This window comes from Amphichorda felina (genome assembly GCF_050947745.1).
Source record: "Amphichorda felina strain 45539 chromosome Unknown scaffold_4, whole genome shotgun sequence".
Lineage (NCBI taxonomy): Eukaryota > Fungi > Ascomycota > Sordariomycetes > Hypocreales > Bionectriaceae > Amphichorda > Amphichorda felina.
Window position 1 is genome coordinate 2,919,761 of NW_028145046.1, and position 18,085 is coordinate 2,937,845.

At 57.4% G+C, this 18,085-nt stretch overlaps 10 protein-coding genes across 10 annotated transcripts; 6 read left to right on the top strand and 4 right to left on the bottom strand.

Annotated features, from left to right (window-relative positions):
* Window positions 1-336: 336 nt before the first annotated feature.
* ACO1O0_004712 (uncharacterized protein) lies at window positions 337-2,521 on the top strand (the record flags this gene model as incomplete). Its single annotated transcript, XM_083194147.1, has 3 exons — window positions 337-1,286; window positions 1,614-2,129; window positions 2,182-2,521. 3 exons carry the CDS (start codon window positions 337-339, stop codon window positions 2,519-2,521), a joined length of 1,806 nt encoding a protein of 601 aa, XP_083051095.1.
* A 298-nt stretch (window positions 2,522-2,819) lies between these two features.
* Window positions 2,820-4,431, top strand: ACO1O0_004713 (uncharacterized protein; the record flags this gene model as incomplete). The annotated part of the gene is made up of 3 exons (XM_083194148.1): window positions 2,820-3,022; window positions 3,081-3,337; window positions 3,485-4,431. 3 exons carry the CDS (start codon window positions 2,820-2,822, stop codon window positions 4,429-4,431), a joined length of 1,407 nt encoding a protein of 468 aa, XP_083051096.1.
* A 37-nt stretch (window positions 4,432-4,468) lies between these two features.
* ACO1O0_004714 (uncharacterized protein) lies at window positions 4,469-5,137 on the bottom strand (the record flags this gene model as incomplete). Its single annotated transcript, XM_083194149.1, has 1 exon — window positions 4,469-5,137. The coding sequence occupies one exon, from the start codon at window positions 5,135-5,137 to the stop codon at window positions 4,469-4,471; it is 669 nt and encodes a 222-aa protein (XP_083051097.1).
* Window positions 5,138-6,030: 893 nt separating this feature from the next.
* ACO1O0_004715 (uncharacterized protein) lies at window positions 6,031-7,197 on the top strand (the record flags this gene model as incomplete). Its single annotated transcript, XM_083194150.1, has 1 exon — window positions 6,031-7,197. One exon carries the CDS (start codon window positions 6,031-6,033, stop codon window positions 7,195-7,197), a length of 1,167 nt encoding a protein of 388 aa, XP_083051098.1.
* Window positions 7,198-7,835: 638 nt separating this feature from the next.
* Window positions 7,836-8,908, top strand: ACO1O0_004716 (pectate lyase family protein; the record flags this gene model as incomplete). Its single annotated transcript, XM_083194151.1, has 3 exons — window positions 7,836-8,184; window positions 8,241-8,447; window positions 8,511-8,908. 3 exons carry the CDS (start codon window positions 7,836-7,838, stop codon window positions 8,906-8,908), a joined length of 954 nt encoding a protein of 317 aa, XP_083051099.1.
* Window positions 8,909-10,103: 1,195 nt separating this feature from the next.
* Window positions 10,104-10,556, top strand: ACO1O0_004717 (uncharacterized protein; the record flags this gene model as incomplete). Its single annotated transcript, XM_083194152.1, has 1 exon — window positions 10,104-10,556. The coding sequence occupies one exon, from the start codon at window positions 10,104-10,106 to the stop codon at window positions 10,554-10,556; it is 453 nt and encodes a 150-aa protein (XP_083051100.1).
* Window positions 10,557-10,682: 126 nt separating this feature from the next.
* Window positions 10,683-11,823, bottom strand: ACO1O0_004718 (XAP5, circadian clock regulator-domain-containing protein; the record flags this gene model as incomplete). The annotated part of the gene is made up of 2 exons (XM_083194153.1): window positions 10,683-11,033; window positions 11,104-11,823. 2 exons carry the CDS (start codon window positions 11,821-11,823, stop codon window positions 10,683-10,685), a joined length of 1,071 nt encoding a protein of 356 aa, XP_083051101.1.
* Window positions 11,824-12,203: 380 nt separating this feature from the next.
* On the bottom strand, window positions 12,204-13,055 carry ACO1O0_004719 (glutathione S-transferase; the record flags this gene model as incomplete). Its single annotated transcript, XM_083194154.1, has 1 exon — window positions 12,204-13,055. The coding sequence occupies one exon, from the start codon at window positions 13,053-13,055 to the stop codon at window positions 12,204-12,206; it is 852 nt and encodes a 283-aa protein (XP_083051102.1).
* Window positions 13,056-13,792: 737 nt separating this feature from the next.
* ACO1O0_004720 (uncharacterized protein) lies at window positions 13,793-14,632 on the top strand (the record flags this gene model as incomplete). Its single annotated transcript, XM_083194155.1, has 3 exons — window positions 13,793-14,202; window positions 14,272-14,492; window positions 14,553-14,632. The coding sequence occupies 3 exons, from the start codon at window positions 13,793-13,795 to the stop codon at window positions 14,630-14,632; spliced, it is 711 nt and encodes a 236-aa protein (XP_083051103.1).
* Window positions 14,633-15,227: 595 nt separating this feature from the next.
* ACO1O0_004721 (major facilitator superfamily domain-containing protein) lies at window positions 15,228-17,387 on the bottom strand (the record flags this gene model as incomplete). Its single annotated transcript, XM_083194156.1, has 7 exons — window positions 15,228-15,641; window positions 15,701-15,858; window positions 15,912-16,490; window positions 16,643-16,784; window positions 16,849-16,927; window positions 16,991-17,067; window positions 17,142-17,387. The coding sequence occupies 7 exons, from the start codon at window positions 17,385-17,387 to the stop codon at window positions 15,228-15,230; spliced, it is 1,695 nt and encodes a 564-aa protein (XP_083051104.1).
* Between the last annotated feature and the right edge of the window lie 698 nt (window positions 17,388-18,085).

Consider the following 18,085-nt stretch of genomic DNA (forward strand, 5'->3'; position numbering starts at 1 on the left):
TTGTTTGTGCCGGTACTGATGAGCGAGAGCAAAGGCGCCACAAAGGAGCCTGTGCAGCATTTCTCTCACGGACCTGTCCAATTGCTTGCAAGCAAACACGGCATCCGCAGCGAGCCAGATGACGATGGTGCCATCGAAAACTTCGTCAACAGCAACTCAAACAGCGTGGCAAATGATTGATATGGGAGTCACTGTGCCAACGTGAATCAAGCCGGATTACGAGCATGCTAGATCCAAACCTTGACCAACCTCACCTCGACCATAAATTCAACTCTTCGTGAAAAAAATGAGGTCCGGTATTCTTCTTCCAACATCACCAAGGCCACTCTGCCCATCATGTACTCCCCCTCGTACAGCTACGAGGACAGGCGCAGGGGCGAACGCCACGGGCGAGCCATCCGCTCCCGCGACTCCTACGACCGACCTATCTACAGGGACAGCGACGTCGAAATCCTACGCACACCTACCCTCCCCGCCCGCCGATCGCCGCCTGGACGAAGCACCGAACGGGATACGCCGTCCAGACGCTTCGTCGTAAACGTCCAACCGCGACCAAGCGGCTCCCCCAGCGATGCACCTCCGAACCCAGAAGCCTACATGACAATCAAGCTCCCCCTGCTCAACCAGCCGCCCTGGAGCGACGGCAGCCTGACCGTGGGCCTCGAATACCGCCTCAAGCGCCGACACCTCGAGCGCTTCCTGCCCAACACGGCGCGCGCCGTGGCGCAGGGGCGCAGCGTCATCGACCTGACGAGGTTCTTCCCCGATGAGGTGCTGCGCGACACCCCCATCTGGCAGATCCGCGAGGCGTGCGTCTTCGTCTTTGACTTCATCGACAACTGGGCCACGCGGGGGCGACAGGATCCCTTCGAGGACACCATGGCTGGCATCGCGCAGGCGCGCGACCGCAGGAGGGCCGCCATGGACGCGGCGGTGCGTCTCCTGTCGCTGTGCAGGGTGCTCCACCGGCGGACGGGCATGGGGTGCGGTGGGCAGCTGCTGGACAAGGTGTGCGGCTTCGCGGAGGAGCTGTTCGATGACTGGGGCGGCTACTTGACCTTTGATAGCCAGGTTGCGCTGTTCTCCACGCTGCTGGCGGTCTACAGCCCGAGCGGGCGTGGGCTGCTGCACGGGAGCATGCAGGGCATCTGGGTCAGGCTGGGCTTCTTGGTGAGGCAGCAGGTGGTGGAGGGGGCGTATCGGAGGAGGTTCGATGGCGAGTCTGGGTGGGAAGAGTGGGTGCTGTTAATGGATCTGGAGTATGAATCGGGGCGGTTTCCGCGAGGGTATGAGCAGGGCGTTGGAGGAAATGCGGGAGGCGCTCAAAGGATTGCTAGCTACCTACCTTAGAGCACGCGTGGGTGGTCAGGATGAGCTCGGAAACATCCGAGTTGACAGCACTGAGTGAACTGGCGAGGTGCCTATGAGAGAGCCCTTTTAATGCATATGCATTTGGCGGAGTCTCCGCACTTTGACTGGCTGGGGTAGCCCCACAATTTCATGCCACCTCCAGCACTGATGCCACAGTGGTTCCCAGCCACCTGATTCCCAAGGTCGACCTCACACTGAGAGCGCTGGCGCCTCATCAGACATCTCCACCCCTTCTTCTCCAGTGCTTCATTCCAGCCATTGCCCACAGATATCCACATCTCAAAGGACACCACCATCATGGACAGCTCCACGCCGCTCAGGACCGTGGAGCCCCGGCCCATAACCCCCGGGGCGCCCTACTACAACGCCAGCCGCGGGCACGCCGCCTCGGAGCCGCAGCAGATTGGCCTCCGCCTGGGGCCCGAGTCCCAGATCCCCGACCACCCCAGCAGCGTCATGGACGTGCCGCGCGCGTCCAACGGCTACGGCAGGGTGGCGCCATCGACGCTGCCCGCCGCCACCGACGTCGCCCAGCTCAAGAGCCAGTGCCAGTACAACCTGCGCGAGTACCAGGCCCTGCTGCGCCGGCGCCAGCACCCGGGCGGCGCGAGCACTGCGTCGGTGGACCTGGAGGCGCGGCTGAGGTCGCAGCACGGCATCGTGCTGGCGAATCTGAGGTTGCTGCAGGACGAGGTCAAGGTCATGGTGAAGGCTGCGGAGAATCACCGCTGGCGGAAGTGGCTCCTGGGTGGTGCCATGTGAGTCCCGTCATCGTTTGGCATGAGGAAACAGGACTAACACCAGTCACAGAGCATCATTCATCCCGCTGGTCCGGAAAATCTTCCGCCGGGGCTCAGATGAGGAATCGGTAGAGTCGTCCAACGACACCGAGTACGCCTTCAAACGGTCTCAGGGCATCGTCTCGCGCATCAAGGACAGCGTCCTGGGCAAGGGCGGGTTCGCAGGCGTCGCCTTCTTCGTCTTTGCCGTGCTGTACGTGTTCCAGAATGAGGTCTCGCTGCGGGTGGCCAAGACGGTGCAGAAGAGGGTCAAGAGGCTCACGGCGCGGGTCGAGCGCGGGGATCCCGACATTGACGACCGCGACATCAAGATGCTCCAGGGCTGGCGGTGGAGGGTGCTGCTGTGGTGAATGGGGCCTTGGAGAGTATTGACTTATGAGTACATGGATATAACGCATATACCGATATAGTGGAGTTTTCATCATTGCGGGTGTCCCAATCTGGGAACAACTTCGACGTCAAGCGGGACCTAACATCAAACAAACAACATTGAAACCAAGTCGTCGTCGTCGTCGTCGTTGAATTTGACGCATCTGCCATTTGACCATCTTTTTATTCTGCAGTCTCATTTCCTGTAGTAAATTCTACGAATTGTCACGCTTAGACGAGATATGGACTGCGTGTTCTGCCCTTCGCCACGTCCCTAAGATGGTAGAGAAACGTAAAAACCCCGACGACGAGGCATCGAGCCCTGACAGGCCGAACCATGGCGACGCTATTTCATCAGTTGAGAGTCATCCCGTGGAGGTGGCTTGGGCGACCCCATCAGCAGACCAAGAGTTTCAAAATCTCTACAGCAATCCGCCAGATTTCAAGCAACTGGCCCTGCTAGACCCGGATTTTGCCGCCCAGTATGGAAGCTCACGAGACACCCATACAGCGAGGTGCCTACGGCTGACAGTTCATCAGCGTCAAAGGCCGGGATCTCAACTTCAACGACCCGGCTTCGGTCATGCAGCTCACGAGGACGCTGCTGAAACTAGACTTTGACCTCAGAATTGACTTGCCCGACGACAGGCTCTGCCCTCCTGTGGGTGACATCATGGACCATTATCGAAGTGACTCTGATCGGAGACTGACTCTGGGATCAAAGGTTGCCAACAGGCATAACTATATCCTCTGGCTCAAAGCCCTGCTTGACACGTCGTCGTACGAGCCACCCGGGCGTAAACTCGTTGGCCTCGACATCGGGACGGGCGCGAGTTGTATATACCCACTGCTTGGCTGCGCCCAGAGACCATGGTCCTTTATCGCCACTGGCACGTTAAATCCCGGAAGAGAGAATTTGATATAGTACCTAACCGTGTGACCAGACATTGACGAGAAAAGCCTCGAGTATGCCAGGAACAACGTCAAGCTCAACGGCCTCGACGGCCGCATCAGGGTCGTCTCCCGAACCCCCGATGATACCCTCATCCCCCTAGACGACCTGGGCATCGACTCCATCGACTTCTGCATGACGAACCCGCCCTTCTACGAGTCCGAAGAGGAGATGCTCCACAGCGCCCGTCAAAAGTCCCGCCCGCCGTCCACGGCGTGCACGGGCGACAAGGTAGAGATGGTCACGGCGGGCGGCGAGGTCGGCTTCGTGGAGCGCATCCTGGCCGAGTCGCTCGTCCTGCGGGGCCGCGTGCAGTGGTACACGTCCATGCTGGGGTTCCTGTCGAGCGCGACGTGCCTTCTGGAGAGGCTGCGGGAGCACGGGGTCGACAACTGCGCCGTGACCGAGTTCGTGCAGGGGAGCAGGACGAGACGGTGGGCCGTGGCGTGGAGTTTCAAGGGGATGCGACCGGCGCAGTGGGTGGCGCGCGGCACGGGGTCGATCAAGGCGAGGGGTTTGCTTCCCTTGACCTCGGAGGCTGAGGTTGTCGCGCTGCGCCTGCCTGAGAAGGTTGGAAAGTTTGCGGAGGATTTTCGCGGTGCAGTTGGGGAGCTGGACCTGATGAGCTGGGAATGGGACGGCCAGAAACTGGAGGGTGTTGGCCGTGCGGTTGGGAATGTGTGGAACCGTGCGTGGCGGAGAAGGAAAGCACGCCAGGCGGAACCCCCGTCAGAAGAGGCGGGCGATAAACAAGGCCCGGAAAGTACTGGCTTTGGTTTCAAGGTATGGGTGCGTGTACGGAAGGACGAGATGTCAGTGGGCTGCCGATGGCTGGAAGGCCACGATGGCGCAGTGTTTGAAAGCTTCCAAGGGTTTCTCAAGTCAACAGCGCTAGCATTGGGCCCAGGGAAGAAACCTAGACCAGAAAGAGGGAGATGAGCGTATCTGGTACCTGTATCATTTCAAGCAAGCCCCCTCATGGGAGATGTTTATCATATCCAGCCTTAATCAGCCTCTCTCCCGCCTCCCACACCTCACCTGGGATCTCCTGCTCGATCTGGAAACCCTTTGCCGGATACTCCCTGATACGAACCAGGTCCCCTACCATGACACTGGTAATCCACTCGCGTGGGTTCTGCTCGTCAAAGTACTCGTCGAATCGCAGCTGTGGCGACGTGACCTGAAACCTAACACTCTCTTGCGCACCGGGCCACTGCTTCAAAAAGGTCGCAAACGTCCGCCTCTCCATGTATGGCTTCTGCACTAGGATAAATGACGCGATGCTCAGCCCCCTCTCCCGCAGCAGCGCGTGCGTGAAGCGCACGTTCTCGCCCGTGTTGGCAGAGTTTGGCTCCACGATGATGGCATCGGCGGGGACGCCCTCGGCGCGGGCAATGGAAGCGAACATCTCTGCCTCTGGGCGGTCGAAGCGGCCGGCCGTGAGGACTCCTGAGCCACCCGAGAAGATGAGAAGAGGCGCCAGGCCGGCAAGGTACAGCTGGGCAGCGCGGGAGGCGACGCGGGTGTCGAGGCTGCAGAGGCAGAAGATGGCGTCAGCCCGACCGAGAGGCTGGGAGGGGTGGCTGTGTGAGGACATCCGGTGGTAGTTGTATACGATCTCTGCATCTTGATCGATTTGTTCCATTGTGACTCAGAGAGGTAAAAGAGAAGTGAGGCGGGATAAGGTTGGGTTGGGATTGCAGAGATGTGGTCAAGATGTGGAGTGCCCCCGCGTCTTTATACTGCTAGATCTAGTATCATAACTTGCATATGTACGTAGCACCAACAAAACACGGCTGGCAACCACAACTATGGCCACGTTTCTGCTACGGACAATGTTCACGATTCTGGAGAGTATTTGCTAAGTAGGTACCTGTTGCAGACGTACCATTTAGAGAGGCGGAGTTTCCTACTCGGGCACCCCGATGCCTTAACAACCTATGAGAGAGAGGGCGCCGTTTTTTTTGGAAGGGCTTGGCAAGAGCTTTTGGCGTTATGAAGGTCATGCGACTAAGCTGACATTGCATGGGCCGCCACTGATATCTCATGGTGGGCTTCTTGATCGATCCCGAGGTTATCATAACGTTGACCTTTGATATCCCTATCGTTACGAGGCCTTGTAACCCTCAAGGCTATATGTGTTTTTGAGACGTCCAAGGATTTCTAGATGATCTTTGTAATGTCCTACTATTATTCGGTGCCTTTGGCTGTGTGTGCCTTTGGCTGTGTGTGTCTTTGGCTGTGTGTGTCTTTGGCCGCGCCTGTGACTGTGTATGCAACCTTCCTTCTCTCACAGCAACAATTAGGTTCGTTGTCCTTCTTTCTTGCCGTATTAAAGTTTTCATCAAGAGGCATCACAATGGGCAAGTGACGGGCGCCTGGGAGTCATAACATCGTGTCTTGCATAGAGTTCCCCAACACCCAACCACAAACACCATCACATATAATATTGCTGTGGGACTATGAACCCGCCCGCCCTTCTTTGCAACCTAGAAAATGCAAGCTTACTCGGGTTCATCCGATCCCCGGTACAGAACCATGGGTGAACCAAACTGGGGAGACCAAATGGTCCGATGTGCAAAAATCGACCGAGTCCTCACTGGCAGTTCAGATGCCTCCTGTCTCGTCTTTACCTTCTTTGACGTGCGATTCTCAATCACCATCATACCCACTAGACACCGGAAAAACCCCGTGGAGACCATCTTCATCACGGCGATGGACCACATAACCCGACCACACCCGGTCCCCGGCGACTTCTCGGCCTTTCGAAGCTTATTAGTCGACAGCATCCTTTTGCCTGGACAGAAATACTTCCTGGATGCAGCGGTGGCTGTGTGGCAAGAGCGTATGTCGTCTAATCGCCTCACCACCATGCATCACGCAATCTTCCCGGAGACCTATTACTTCGCCCTCCAAAGGGGCCCCGACTTCGCTCCAAAGATTATCCCCATCGACAGATCCAAGGCTTACGAGGATCTCGACCGGCCAATGCCTCCCAAGCCGGAGAACAACTTTTTCCTCCATGACAATATGCCCGTATACACGACCAGAGACCTCATGGTGGTCAGGGATATGGGGCTGACGGGCGGGATCCGCTCGTGCAAGGTTTCCCTCGGCCCAGCTACAGTCATCTGCAGGGGTAACGGAGAAGCTCCCGGCGGCAGGTGGGACTTGGCCATGCGCCGGGAGATAAAGTGTTTACGGACGGTGCTCGAACTGCGCCGTCGCACGCCAGGTATAGAGGTCAACATCCCGAACATCCTGGGCTACCTGGTACACGCCGATCACGAGAACATGATCGGGTACGTCTGCGAGGACATACAGGGCTGGCCGCTCGCCGAAGCCAACCTCGAGGCCTTCAGCCTCGAGATGCGCAGGACGTGGGCAATGGAGGTGACTAACGCCGTGCTGCTCCTGCATACCCTGGGGCTAACATGGGGCGGCGATGGGAACCCAAAGAACATCGTCATCGACACCACGTCGCAGGCTTGGATCACGGGACTGAGCGGCGTGAGGATGGAGGGTTACTATGAGAAGGAGTTGGAGCACTCCAAGGTTGTAGACCGCGAGGGGCTTCGCAAGCTGTTTCGGTTCCTCAGCGCATCCATCCCCGAGAGCTTGCTGCATCTGCCTCCAACCAGAGGAGCATTGGATGTGACTGCTAACCCCATGTGGTCGTTGCCATGGTCGCATACCAGCTCTTGAGATGGACGTCGCGAGTCACTTTTGTTGTTGTATGGTTTGTCCATACCCTTGGCAGTATTAAAGCAAAAGACACAAAAAGAAATTAGTTTGTCTGTAGAGATCCCCAAAGACCCTGGCAAGCTCTGGTATTATCCACTAGTACTACTAGTGGTTGCCGACTAGCATGTGCTGACCTCGGAGCTTCAGGGGAAGGTCATCGATGTGGCTATTGGATCGCATTAAACAAGATGTATATAATTTATATGGACTGCCATGGCTGTGTCGATCTCGTCTGATCCCACATCCTCGGGTGAGCAGAACCCGAGAGGGACGTCGCCAATGGCCGTGCCTCCCAACAGTTCGATTGATGGAATAACCTTGAGGCAACGGCGGCGGCTGGCAGTTGATGAAACGAGACTCATGATTGCATCGGGATGTTGAAACGCCGATGGGGGTTTCCCCGGACGCGGTGACTCCGTGTACCTTGGCGGAATAAGCACCGGAGCTTGGCATGTCGATCATTCTGCGATATGGGTTCTCTTGGAGTATAAATCGTGACATGGCCGTTGACTGTGAATTGTTCGGTGGATGGATGATAGTAATCCCAAGTCATCATCACCTTAACTGACACTTATACCCAACTTCTACTACAGTCCACCATGAAGCTCACTACTGCTGCTGCCCTCGCAGCGCACTACGCCTCCCTCGCCTCAGCTGCGTGCGACGACGTGGCCGATGGCTTCGCATCGCTCAACGGCGGCACGACGGGCGGCCTGGGTGGAACAGAGGTGACGGTCAGCACGCTCGAGGACCTGGCCAAGTACGCGGCGGCCGAGGGCCCTCACATCATCAAGGTCGAGGGCACCATCACGGTCGAGCCGGCGGGCGAGGAGCTCGAGGTGACGAGCGACAAGACCATCATCGGCGTGGGCGACTCGGCGTACATTGAGCAGGGCGGGTTTGGCATCCACGGGGTGTCGAATGTCATTATCCGCAACCTGAGGATCAGTGAGTGGAGGGGATGATGGCTCGAGCGGTGGAGAGTTTGGCGGCAGGGCTGACAGAGGATGGTGACTACTTAGCCAACCCCGGCGACCCTGATACGTCGGACCATGACTGTATCCAGGCAGACGGGTCGTCCAACATCTGGATCGACCATTGCATCTTTGACGACCCCAGCGGTGACGGGCTGGTGGACCTGCGCAAGGACACGACCTTCTTTACCGTGTCCAACACCATCTTCCGGGGCCACGACAAGACCTTTGGCATTGGTGGGTGCTACAGCCTGTGTCCTCGCATCTTCTTCTATTATTGACAGGTAAATGAATGAATAGGCTGGACCGACAATGTCGTAGCCGAGGGCACCATCCACCACAACTGGTTCGACGGCACCAACCAGCGCAACCCGTCGGCCGACAACCTCCTGCACGCGCACCTGTACAACAACTACCTCACGGGCGTGACCAGCTACGGCCACTACGCGCGCGGCAGCACCGACGCCCGCATCGAGAACGTCTACTTTGTCGACACGGCCGACCCCATCAGCGCCGACGAGACGGCCACGCTGACCGCCACGGGCATCATCATCGAGGGCGACTCGGGCGAGCCGGCCGCCGACCAGGGCACGGCGTTTGTCCCCGGCGATCTGTACGAGTACAGTCTGGATGCCACGGAGGATGTGCCGGGGATTGTGCAGGGCAGCGCGGGGCCGCAGGCAGATGTCTGCTCCTAGAGATGTGGTAACGCGTAAAGGGGGGGGGGGGGGGGGGGGCCTACTTGGATCGCGTGTTGGTGTATATCATTCGAACATGTGTTTTATGATTATTCCTTAGAGGTCCATACATCTGAGGCCCTAGAGTTAACCATTGAGAGCCGAGTATCGTATGGTGGATCAAGTCGTATTAATAAAGGTGCTCCTAATGCCCAACCGCCGCCGTAAGCGGCGACTTACATGGGAGCGCGCATAGGTAAAATGCGCCACCGCCCAGATACATCCATACACGTACATACTGATAATAATATTAATACCTGGTCCGACGGCTGACGCCAGCCAAGCCCGTCCTCCTCCGCTCCGTCCCGATGTGGCCCACGTGGGGGAGGGAGGAGGTCATTGGGCGTGCCCTTGATCCCCCCGCGTGAGGGGAATGGTGAGATGTGGTAATGGTAATAACAGTTATGCTTCATGCCGCCTGTGAAGCGCCAAGTGCCGGCGCAAGCCACGAAGCGCCATTTTATTCTATTACGAACCGTAATCGTGACTCCCATCCCACGATTTGCCCATCCCCATTCCACAAACCGACAGCCACGCTCTCAATGGTATTATGCACCATCTCGTTGTTAGACCCCACCGCTGACCCCATCCGCATTAGACGAGACAGCGCCTCAGCCCCACGTGCGACGACCGTGCAGTCGAGGGGCACTGAGAGAGACGATGAGGGACTCCTCTCCCTCTGGATCTTGACCCGAGCTCACAAGGGACCAGCCCCGTGGAATCTCCCCTCCATCCTCGACCGCTCTAATGCCAGACCAGCGGTCTTGTAGTTCACACCCGTAGCCGCGTTTTGATGTAGACCCATTTGGGCATCTGGCCATCTACCAACAAACACCCCTGGTTGGGCGACGAACGTTTCGGGATGTGCGGGAACTGGGCGCGGGGTGGGACCTTTTGAGTGACAAGCAACCAGCGGGGTCCCTGCGACCCTTCCTGGCGCCTAGGCGAGCTTGCAGATATTGGAGCACCTCCTCTTACTACGTAGCAGCGAGGGGACGAGGAGAGTGAGAGTGCCGTATATAACTTCTCCCCCCCCCTCCTTCAGGCGTTCATGCAGCGCGGTATCTATCGGGTTGTCCCGCTGTTCGCCGTATCCATATATCCCTCTCCCTCCTCCTTTCGCACACAGCAGAGCCCAACCTGAGCCCTTACGAACATGAAAGAGGTCACCCTCGTACGGGCCTCCCGAGCCGACCCCGACCGCCCCTCCTCCTCCGTATCCGCATCGTCATCGTCATCCCCCCTCAGCATCGCGAACTACCTCGCCCCGGGGCTCGCCTACATCCTCCGCCTCCAGCGGCTCCTCCACTCCGCCTGCGTGTTCCTCTGCCTGCGGGCGTACCTCCTCGCGAGCACGGTGGTCTGCGCCGGCGGCAAATTTGGCCTGCGCACCCACCGGTCCCTCGTGCGGCCGGGCGCTGCCATGACCGCGCAGCTCGTGTACGAGACGTGGGAGTCCGGGGCCGTCAAGGCCCTGCGCAGGCGCGTGTTCCACGAGTTCACCAGCTTCATCCTCGGCAGTGGGAACACCGTCATCCTGATGCTGTTCTGGCCCGGGTGGTGGGTGCTGGTGGGGACGGCGTATGCGTGCTGGTGCCTGTGGGGTTGAACGAGGTCGGCCACGGAGGGTCTGACGAAACTAAAGTATCGATTCCAACGACAATATGGGTGCCACCACGGAAGGGCAACGTCTATTTTAGAGAGTTGCGAAACACAATGACCTGCCGGGTCCTCTTCACCGCGAGAAGAAAAAGGCATTGCCGCCGGCATCGCGTCGCACCTCGGCCGCGTAGTCCTTCTCCGCGTCAAACTCCTGCCACGTGCTGGCCGGGTAGATGTGCTTGTTCTTCTCGTACCACCGGCGGTCGACGACCTTGGTCAAGGTGGGGTCGTCGTTGGCACCCTCGAGGGTGCTGATGTCCGGGACGGCCTTGGCGGCGGCGGCTTTGGACTCTGGCGTCACGAGGCCGCCGTCGAGGGCTCCCGTGGTGGTGGGCTTGACGGGAGGATCGGCCGAGTAGTTGAAGATGCGCTGGCCGCGGGGGCCAGTGTTCTTGTTGACAAGGAAGAAGTAAAAGTCGTAGTGCTAGAGAAAGAAAGGAAAAAATTAGCACATACATTCATCTATTTCGTTCGTGTGATGGTGGAAAACCTACATGAGGGATAATCATGGTTCCGCGCACGAGCATCAAATCGTCGACACCGACTCGCGCCCAGGCCCTTGCCGCGTTGGCTCCCTCGCCCACGCCCAGCTCAGCGCCAACCTTGCGGCTCTTGTCGAGGAACACCCATACAAAATCGCCCTTCTTAACGCGCACTGTCCCGCCGGGGATGTTGGCGCCGTCGTAGAAGACAAACGGGATGGCAATCTCGGTCGCCTTGACCGCCTCCTGGATGGCCACGAACTCGCGCCGCAGCGCCTCGCGCTCGGCTGCCTCACGGCGCAGCGCCGACTTGGTCATGGATTTGGGCACCAGGCCGACTGTGGCGTTGGCCTTGAACTTGGCTCTGCTGTTGTCCTTGTCCTCGTCCACGTCCTCCCCATCCTTAGCAGAGCTCCCCTCCTCCCCGTCGCCATCCTCATCGTCAAACGACAGGAGCTTCTTCCCCGGCTTCTTCTTCTTCGGCTTCTTCTTCTTCGTAGGCGGCCCGCTGTCGCTCCCGTTCGCGGCGGACTCGCTGTCCGGGGTGCTGGTGCCGGGGGTCGGGGACCCCGTGAGGGCGGCCTCGCGCGACTCGCGGCCCTGCTGCTCGAGGACCTCGGCGCGGCGTTTGCGGAAGTCGGAGAGGGCGACGAGGCCAACCGTGTTGGTCGATAGGCGCTGCTGGGTGGATTTGTTCTGCGGCGCGAAGCGCGAGGCGCTTTGGTCGGACATTGTGGGCGTGGTGGTGGGAGAGTTTGGTTTGACGGTCGTCGAAAGTGAAGAAATTCAGGTGCTGGAGTTTGGGAGTACCGTGGGAGACATATGCACTGTGCTGTTCTCCGCAGAATGCCAGCAGTGTACAGTGCGAAGATACTATTCAGAGCAAACAACTTGGGGATGGACAGTAAACGGAAACTCGGCTTTGAAGTTTTGATTTTAAAAAGTAATTGGAGCATTTGATTCAACTAGAAAATAAAACCATAATTGTCGGACGTTAAAGCGTACGCCAGAAGTACTCTAGATGCCTGGGCATCTGTCCTGACATGCCATATCAATGGGCATATAAAGCAAAGCTCCAACACAGCAGACAGCCAGATTTAATACAAACAATCCTACGGGAGCCTCTGTCCAGACCTCGTAGCCTGACCCACCAGCGAATTAGTCGTGTCCTCTGCATACCGCTTGTACGCAACAACGTAGCGCTCATCGTCACTCCAAGTCTCCCTGACACTCGGTCTCTCAACCACAGCATCGTACCACTGTCCCCACCGCGCCCAGATCTCGTCAAAGCCATCCTCCCTGTCCCTGGGGATCCCCACGCCCCCGCTCTTGTAGTGTTCAATCAGCCATAGCCGCTTCGCCCACGGCGCCAGCACGACATCCACCATGCCGAACCGCTCGCCCAGGAACCACGGCCCACTGCCCGTGTGGTCCATCTCCGCGACCAGCGTCCGGATGCTGGTCTGGAGCTCGCCCCGCGCCTGGCCCAGCGTGTAGGCCTTGTCGGGCGTGTGCTGGAGCAGCTTGTAGAACCCGGGGACGATCTTGGTGCAGACGTGATCGATCCACAGCCTGGCCCTGGCGCGGTCGTACGCACTCCCGGCCAGCAGGCGCGGCCCGTGGGCGTCCTCGTCGGCGTACTCCTCGTCGAGATACTCGCACACGACGGTGCTCTCGTACAGCGGGCGTGGGGTCGAGCCCGTCGCGGATGGGGGCACGGCGAGGGTGGGCACCAGGCCGCGCGGGTTCATGGCCAGGAAGTCCCCGTCCTTGCGGTAAGGGTTGATCTCAATGTACTGGTGGGGGATGCGCTTCTCGACGAGGACGATCCAGGCGCGCTGGACAAAGGGGCAGAACCAGCCCCCGTACAGCTTGAGGGGCTCCTCACGGGCGTGGCGGGAGGCAAGCTGGCCGGCCGCGCCGCTGGGCTGCGGGGGCAGAGACGTGTCTACGTTGCTAGTCATGCTGGTTCCGATGAAGGAGACTGGCAAGCGAGTAAGCGGGATATCGGCGATGGATTTGGTTTTTTCCAACTGCTGGTGACAAAGTGGCAACGTGGAAGCCGTGGTTGAACTGCCTATCAGCCGGGGTGTGAATGACGTTTGTGGGTTTTCCCCTCCTCTACCTCCTCCCTCGTCCTCCCCACCCGCATAGCCCATGTACCTCAGAAACTGCTAGAAAAATCGAAGTCATGCAACCGAGGCAGCATTCTAGCCCTTCATTTGCTTTTTCTAGAATATTTCCATGGCCCACGCTCCCTGAATCAGCCCCGTTTAGTATCCAGACGCCGAGTCCCCCGGGCCAACTCCGAGTGGGGCCGGCATGGCCCGGACGGGGCAGAATCCACGGTGGGAGCACCCTTACACGGCCCTTACACGGCCCTTTCTCGTCCGCCTGATCTATGCCATGAATCAGAGGGGATCCAGGGGATCCACGCCGTGATGGGTCGCGGTGAGGATGTAGTGTCACTGGGGAAGCGGCTAGTTATGTCCATCTTGGATACTGACTCGGCTGAGGACGTACAGGACGACTATTTAGGAGTCGACGTCTTCACAGTCTCGAGTCCTGTTCTTCATCCAGAAGACAACTGTGTTATTTATTGTTTTCTTAATCATCTACAAGTCAAGCAAGCACATTACAGTACCAACCCCTTTTTACATACCCCTTTTCACACACACATACCACACATCACACATCCACCATGAAGTCCCTCGCCATCCTCGCAGCCCTCGCCCCCCTGGCCCTCGCCAAGTCCCTCTGCGGCCAGTTCCAGCACCACAGCTCCGACGGGTACTACTTCAACAACAACATGTGGGGCGCCGGCACGGCCGACGGCAAGCAGTGCCTCGTCGTCGACAAGACCGCCCGCGACGGCGTCTCCTACCACGTCGACTGGACCTGGAGCGGCGGCAACAAGAACAACGTCAAGGCCTACCCCTACGCGGGGCGCGAGCTCGGCACCAAGAAGAAGGTCTCCTCCATCGACAGCATTCCAACCACTGCGTCCTGGGGGTACAAGGGCAACGCGCGGGCCAACGTCGCATACGATCTGTTCACGGCGGCGGATCCCAACCACGATGAGAGCTCTGGAGATTATGAGCTCATGATCTGGTATGTCCCCCTACTTTACTATATATCCACGAACTCCACATGAAGCTTGGAACTAACTAACCATCGCAGGCTTGGCAAGATCGGCGAAGTCTGGCCCATCGGCCCCAAGGTCGGCACCGTCAACATCGGCGGCATGGACTGGGACCTGCACGACGGGTTCAACGGCGACATGCACGTCTACAGCTTTGTCGCGCCGACCCCCCGCAAGAGCTTCAAGGGCGACGTCAAGGACTACTTTGACTACCTCACCAAGCACAAGGACTTCCCTGCCGACAAGCAGCACCTCCTCAGTATGTTATTGTTCCTTTTTCTTTCTAATGTCTACTATGGATGCTAACATATCCCACTAGTTCTCCAGTTCGGCTCTGAGCCCTTCAACGGCGGGCCTGCTACCTTCACCGTCAACAGCTGGTCTGGGTCGGTTGAGTAAGGGCTGTCTCCCACTTTGAATGGAATCTTTTGGAGTACTTATTTTTCTTTCCCCGGGTATCTGTTCAAACATCAGTTGGAGACTGGTTGTTTGACGATTTGATTCCAACTTTGGAGAAAGACTGATGTTTATCTGGTACATGGGCTCTTTTAAAGAGCTGTCCCATGACCTAGAAGCATAGAGCTAGATCATTATGGCGTATATAAAGACTATTTGTGTTTTTTATTGACAGGGGTATGTTTGGTTTATTGAGGCTACAATTCGAAGCACGGACTTAACCTCCCTAGCATGTACTGGAATTTAGCTAAAGTGGCCTCCTTTAAATTGAAAGACATGAATAAATATGCCTCAATATTTAACCTTCTATTCAGTAATTGTCGGTCTTTTCAGTATTTACCTAAGCCTCTTAGCCTCTCACAGAAACTTCCAAGCAAACTGCAGTGTAGCTGGCCAGCCACCTTTGTGTTTCCATTAATGGAGTGGAGTTCGTTATTAATATGTCTAAGTATACATGCTATTTAAGAGTTAGAGTGGCGTATCTATTTGCAATCTCCAGAATCAACGGATACCCCAATCTGTATTCTAAAAGAAAAGATCACTCTGTGTTAGCCTCCTCTTGTTGCGGAGTTGTCGCTTTTTTGTGCTCCTTTTTCACCCTCAAATCCACCCACCCCATCCCAAATGAGACGAAAAATGCCACGCAACACGTCGAAATAACGAGGTAGAACACGTGAGTGAAGCCGTCCGAGTACGCTCCAAACAAGGCATCCCTCAACGGCCCTGGAGGTGCCAGCGCGCGGACAGCCCCGGCGCTGCCACCGGCAGCCACGGCGGCATCGGGGCTAATGCCAGGTACGTTGGAGTTAATGGTCGATTTAAGACTCTCCTGAAAGATTGTGTTGGCGATGGTAATAAAGATAGCGCCAGCAAAGTTCTGGGAGAAGACGAGGAAGCTGTTGCCAATGGCTACCATCTTGGCGGGGAGATGGTGCTGGATGGCGATCACGCCCTGTGGAAGGGGTTAGTAGACAGGTTATGGATGAAAGCTATGATCAATTTGAGTCTTACCATTTGCATGCCCGCACCCCGGCTGCCAAAGAGGATCTGGTATCCGAGCAGCTTGCCCAAACTGGTGGACGGCTGCCAAGTCGAGATGAGTCCAGCGCCGATAGCAGTACAGGCGGCTGATCCAACAATCCAGGGGAGGTAGTAACCAAATTTAGTCACTGGAAATGGTCAGCTTTGCTCGCATCTACCAACGGTGGGCAATTTTACGTACCAAGAGCTCCCGAGACGATGACGAGGATGAGCTGCGGGATGATGGTCGCCAGCATGTACACGCCACTCATGGTGGGTGACAACCCCTTGACAGATTGGAGGAAGATGGGGACAAAGTTACTACCAACAACGATCGAGGACATGAGGAGCGCGTAGGAAAGAGAACTTGACCACATGATTTTTTGGCGCACCATGGGAAAGGGAATCATGGCCTCGTCACCCATGCGACGTTCCCAGAGACCGAAGATGATGGCTGTGACGCCAGCGCCGCAGAACAGACCAATGACCTCAGACGAGTTCCAGCCGTACTCACCGGCTCCGAACTGCAGTGCCAGAAGAAACATGATGGAGGCAGGGGCAAACAGGGCAAAACCGGTCAGGTCAAAGTGGGGGATGAGGGAGCGGATGTAGGCGAGTGATGGTGGTTGCTTGGCCATCTGCTCGGGGACTGAAACGAGAATCATGAAGAGGCCCGCGACCCCGCCAAAGGGCAGGTTGATATAAAAGCACCAACGCCAGGATACGTGTTCGGTAAAGATGCCACCAAGAAGGGGCCCAAGGATAATCCCCAGTTGGCCCACTGGACGAAGCGGTCAGCGAACGGTCGAGGCACCCGGGATGATAGGATGCCGATTCTCACCTCCCATGGCCATGCCAGTATACACTTTTCACCTCTATCAGTAACCATTATGTACTTTTCTCCTTCCCCCCCCAGGATGAAATATCACTTACATGGGCGAACCGAGGGCTCACAAGCACCCAGAATAATAGTGAGACCCCCATTCACAAGACCAGAGGCGCCCACGCCAGCCACCGACCGGCCACCGATGAGCATGGCCGATGACGTCGCGGCGCCGCAGACGGCAGAACCAACCTCGAAGATTAAAAAGAAGATTAGAAACGTCCACTGAATTAGCTATTAGTTTGGTTGATGGAACAGCATTGGTGCTAGGACTCCGTCTTGCCTTTGTGTTAAAGTAGGTGAACAGCTTGCCCGTGAGCGGCTGGACAGTCGCGCTGCGTAGTATCCAATGTTAGTACACGCCCGGGAGAGCGCTGGGCCACATGTGGAAAACAAACCTTGCAAGCTGGTAAGCACCTATGTACCAGCCCACGTCCCCAAGCCTGTGGAAGTCGCTCGTAATCTGGGGGATAGCCTAGGCAGATTGGTTGTCACTTGACTGTTCAGGTTGCTAACAGTAGGGGCTACCATAGGGCGAGCTCAACTCACCGTGCTTAGAATGGAGATGTCCAGCATGGCTAGGAGTATCACCAGCGTCACGGACGCCATGACGAAGAACAGCTTGATGCCTTGGAGGTAGGGCGTCTGGTCGTCGGACGGGCTGGTGACCGTGGTGAGCGCCTCCTTGTCCGCCAGCGTGGGGGCATTCTGGCCGGCTTCGACCTCTTTGGGAGATGCGCTATCGACGCCCGACGACGAGTCAGGTCGTTTCTCTTCAGATGAGCGGTCGGCCATGTTGGCGATGCTGTGTGTGCGGTGCGACGAGAAGCTGGGTGGTTGTTTTTCCCTGTTGTGAATGCCAGCGGCAGGTGCGTCCCGTCCACGCGTCTCAACCTGGAAGGCTCAACCTAGAAGCCTCGACGTGTGTTCTTGCTAGCAGTTGCGAGTTGCGATCACCGAGACAACCTGTAGCTAGGCAAGACCTACCCTCTTGTTCCATCATTCGCCGTCCCGGACTCTCTATAGTACTTGTACCACCGGAGGAGGAGTCATCAGCCACAACCGACCCCGAATTTTTTTCCCTCTCCGAAGGACCGTGACAGCTGCCTATCACAACCCCCGAATTCCGGCATCTCGGCACCATCGGCTGATCTTCCGGTCGCAGGCAGCCCTGAACCCTCAACAAACGTCAGCACAAGTCGCCGGGAGTGGATCTGTGCGGAACTGGGCGAATAGCTGCTCGGCGCTGCGGCGCATCCCTGCTGCGCGTGCAGCCTGAGTCTGACATATGGAGCCCCTCCGAGATAGGGTGTCTCACTATCCGTAGGCACTCCGTACAAAATGTTTGGATTGTAGGCGATAGCCGGTCTAACGATGCCCGAGTTGTTTACTTTGGGGCAGTGTCCTGGCATGAATCCCGTTGGGAATGGAATTTACGCGTTGTTATCCTATTGTCGTGTTCAATTTCTGCCTAAAGTGTCAACTGGTGGTAA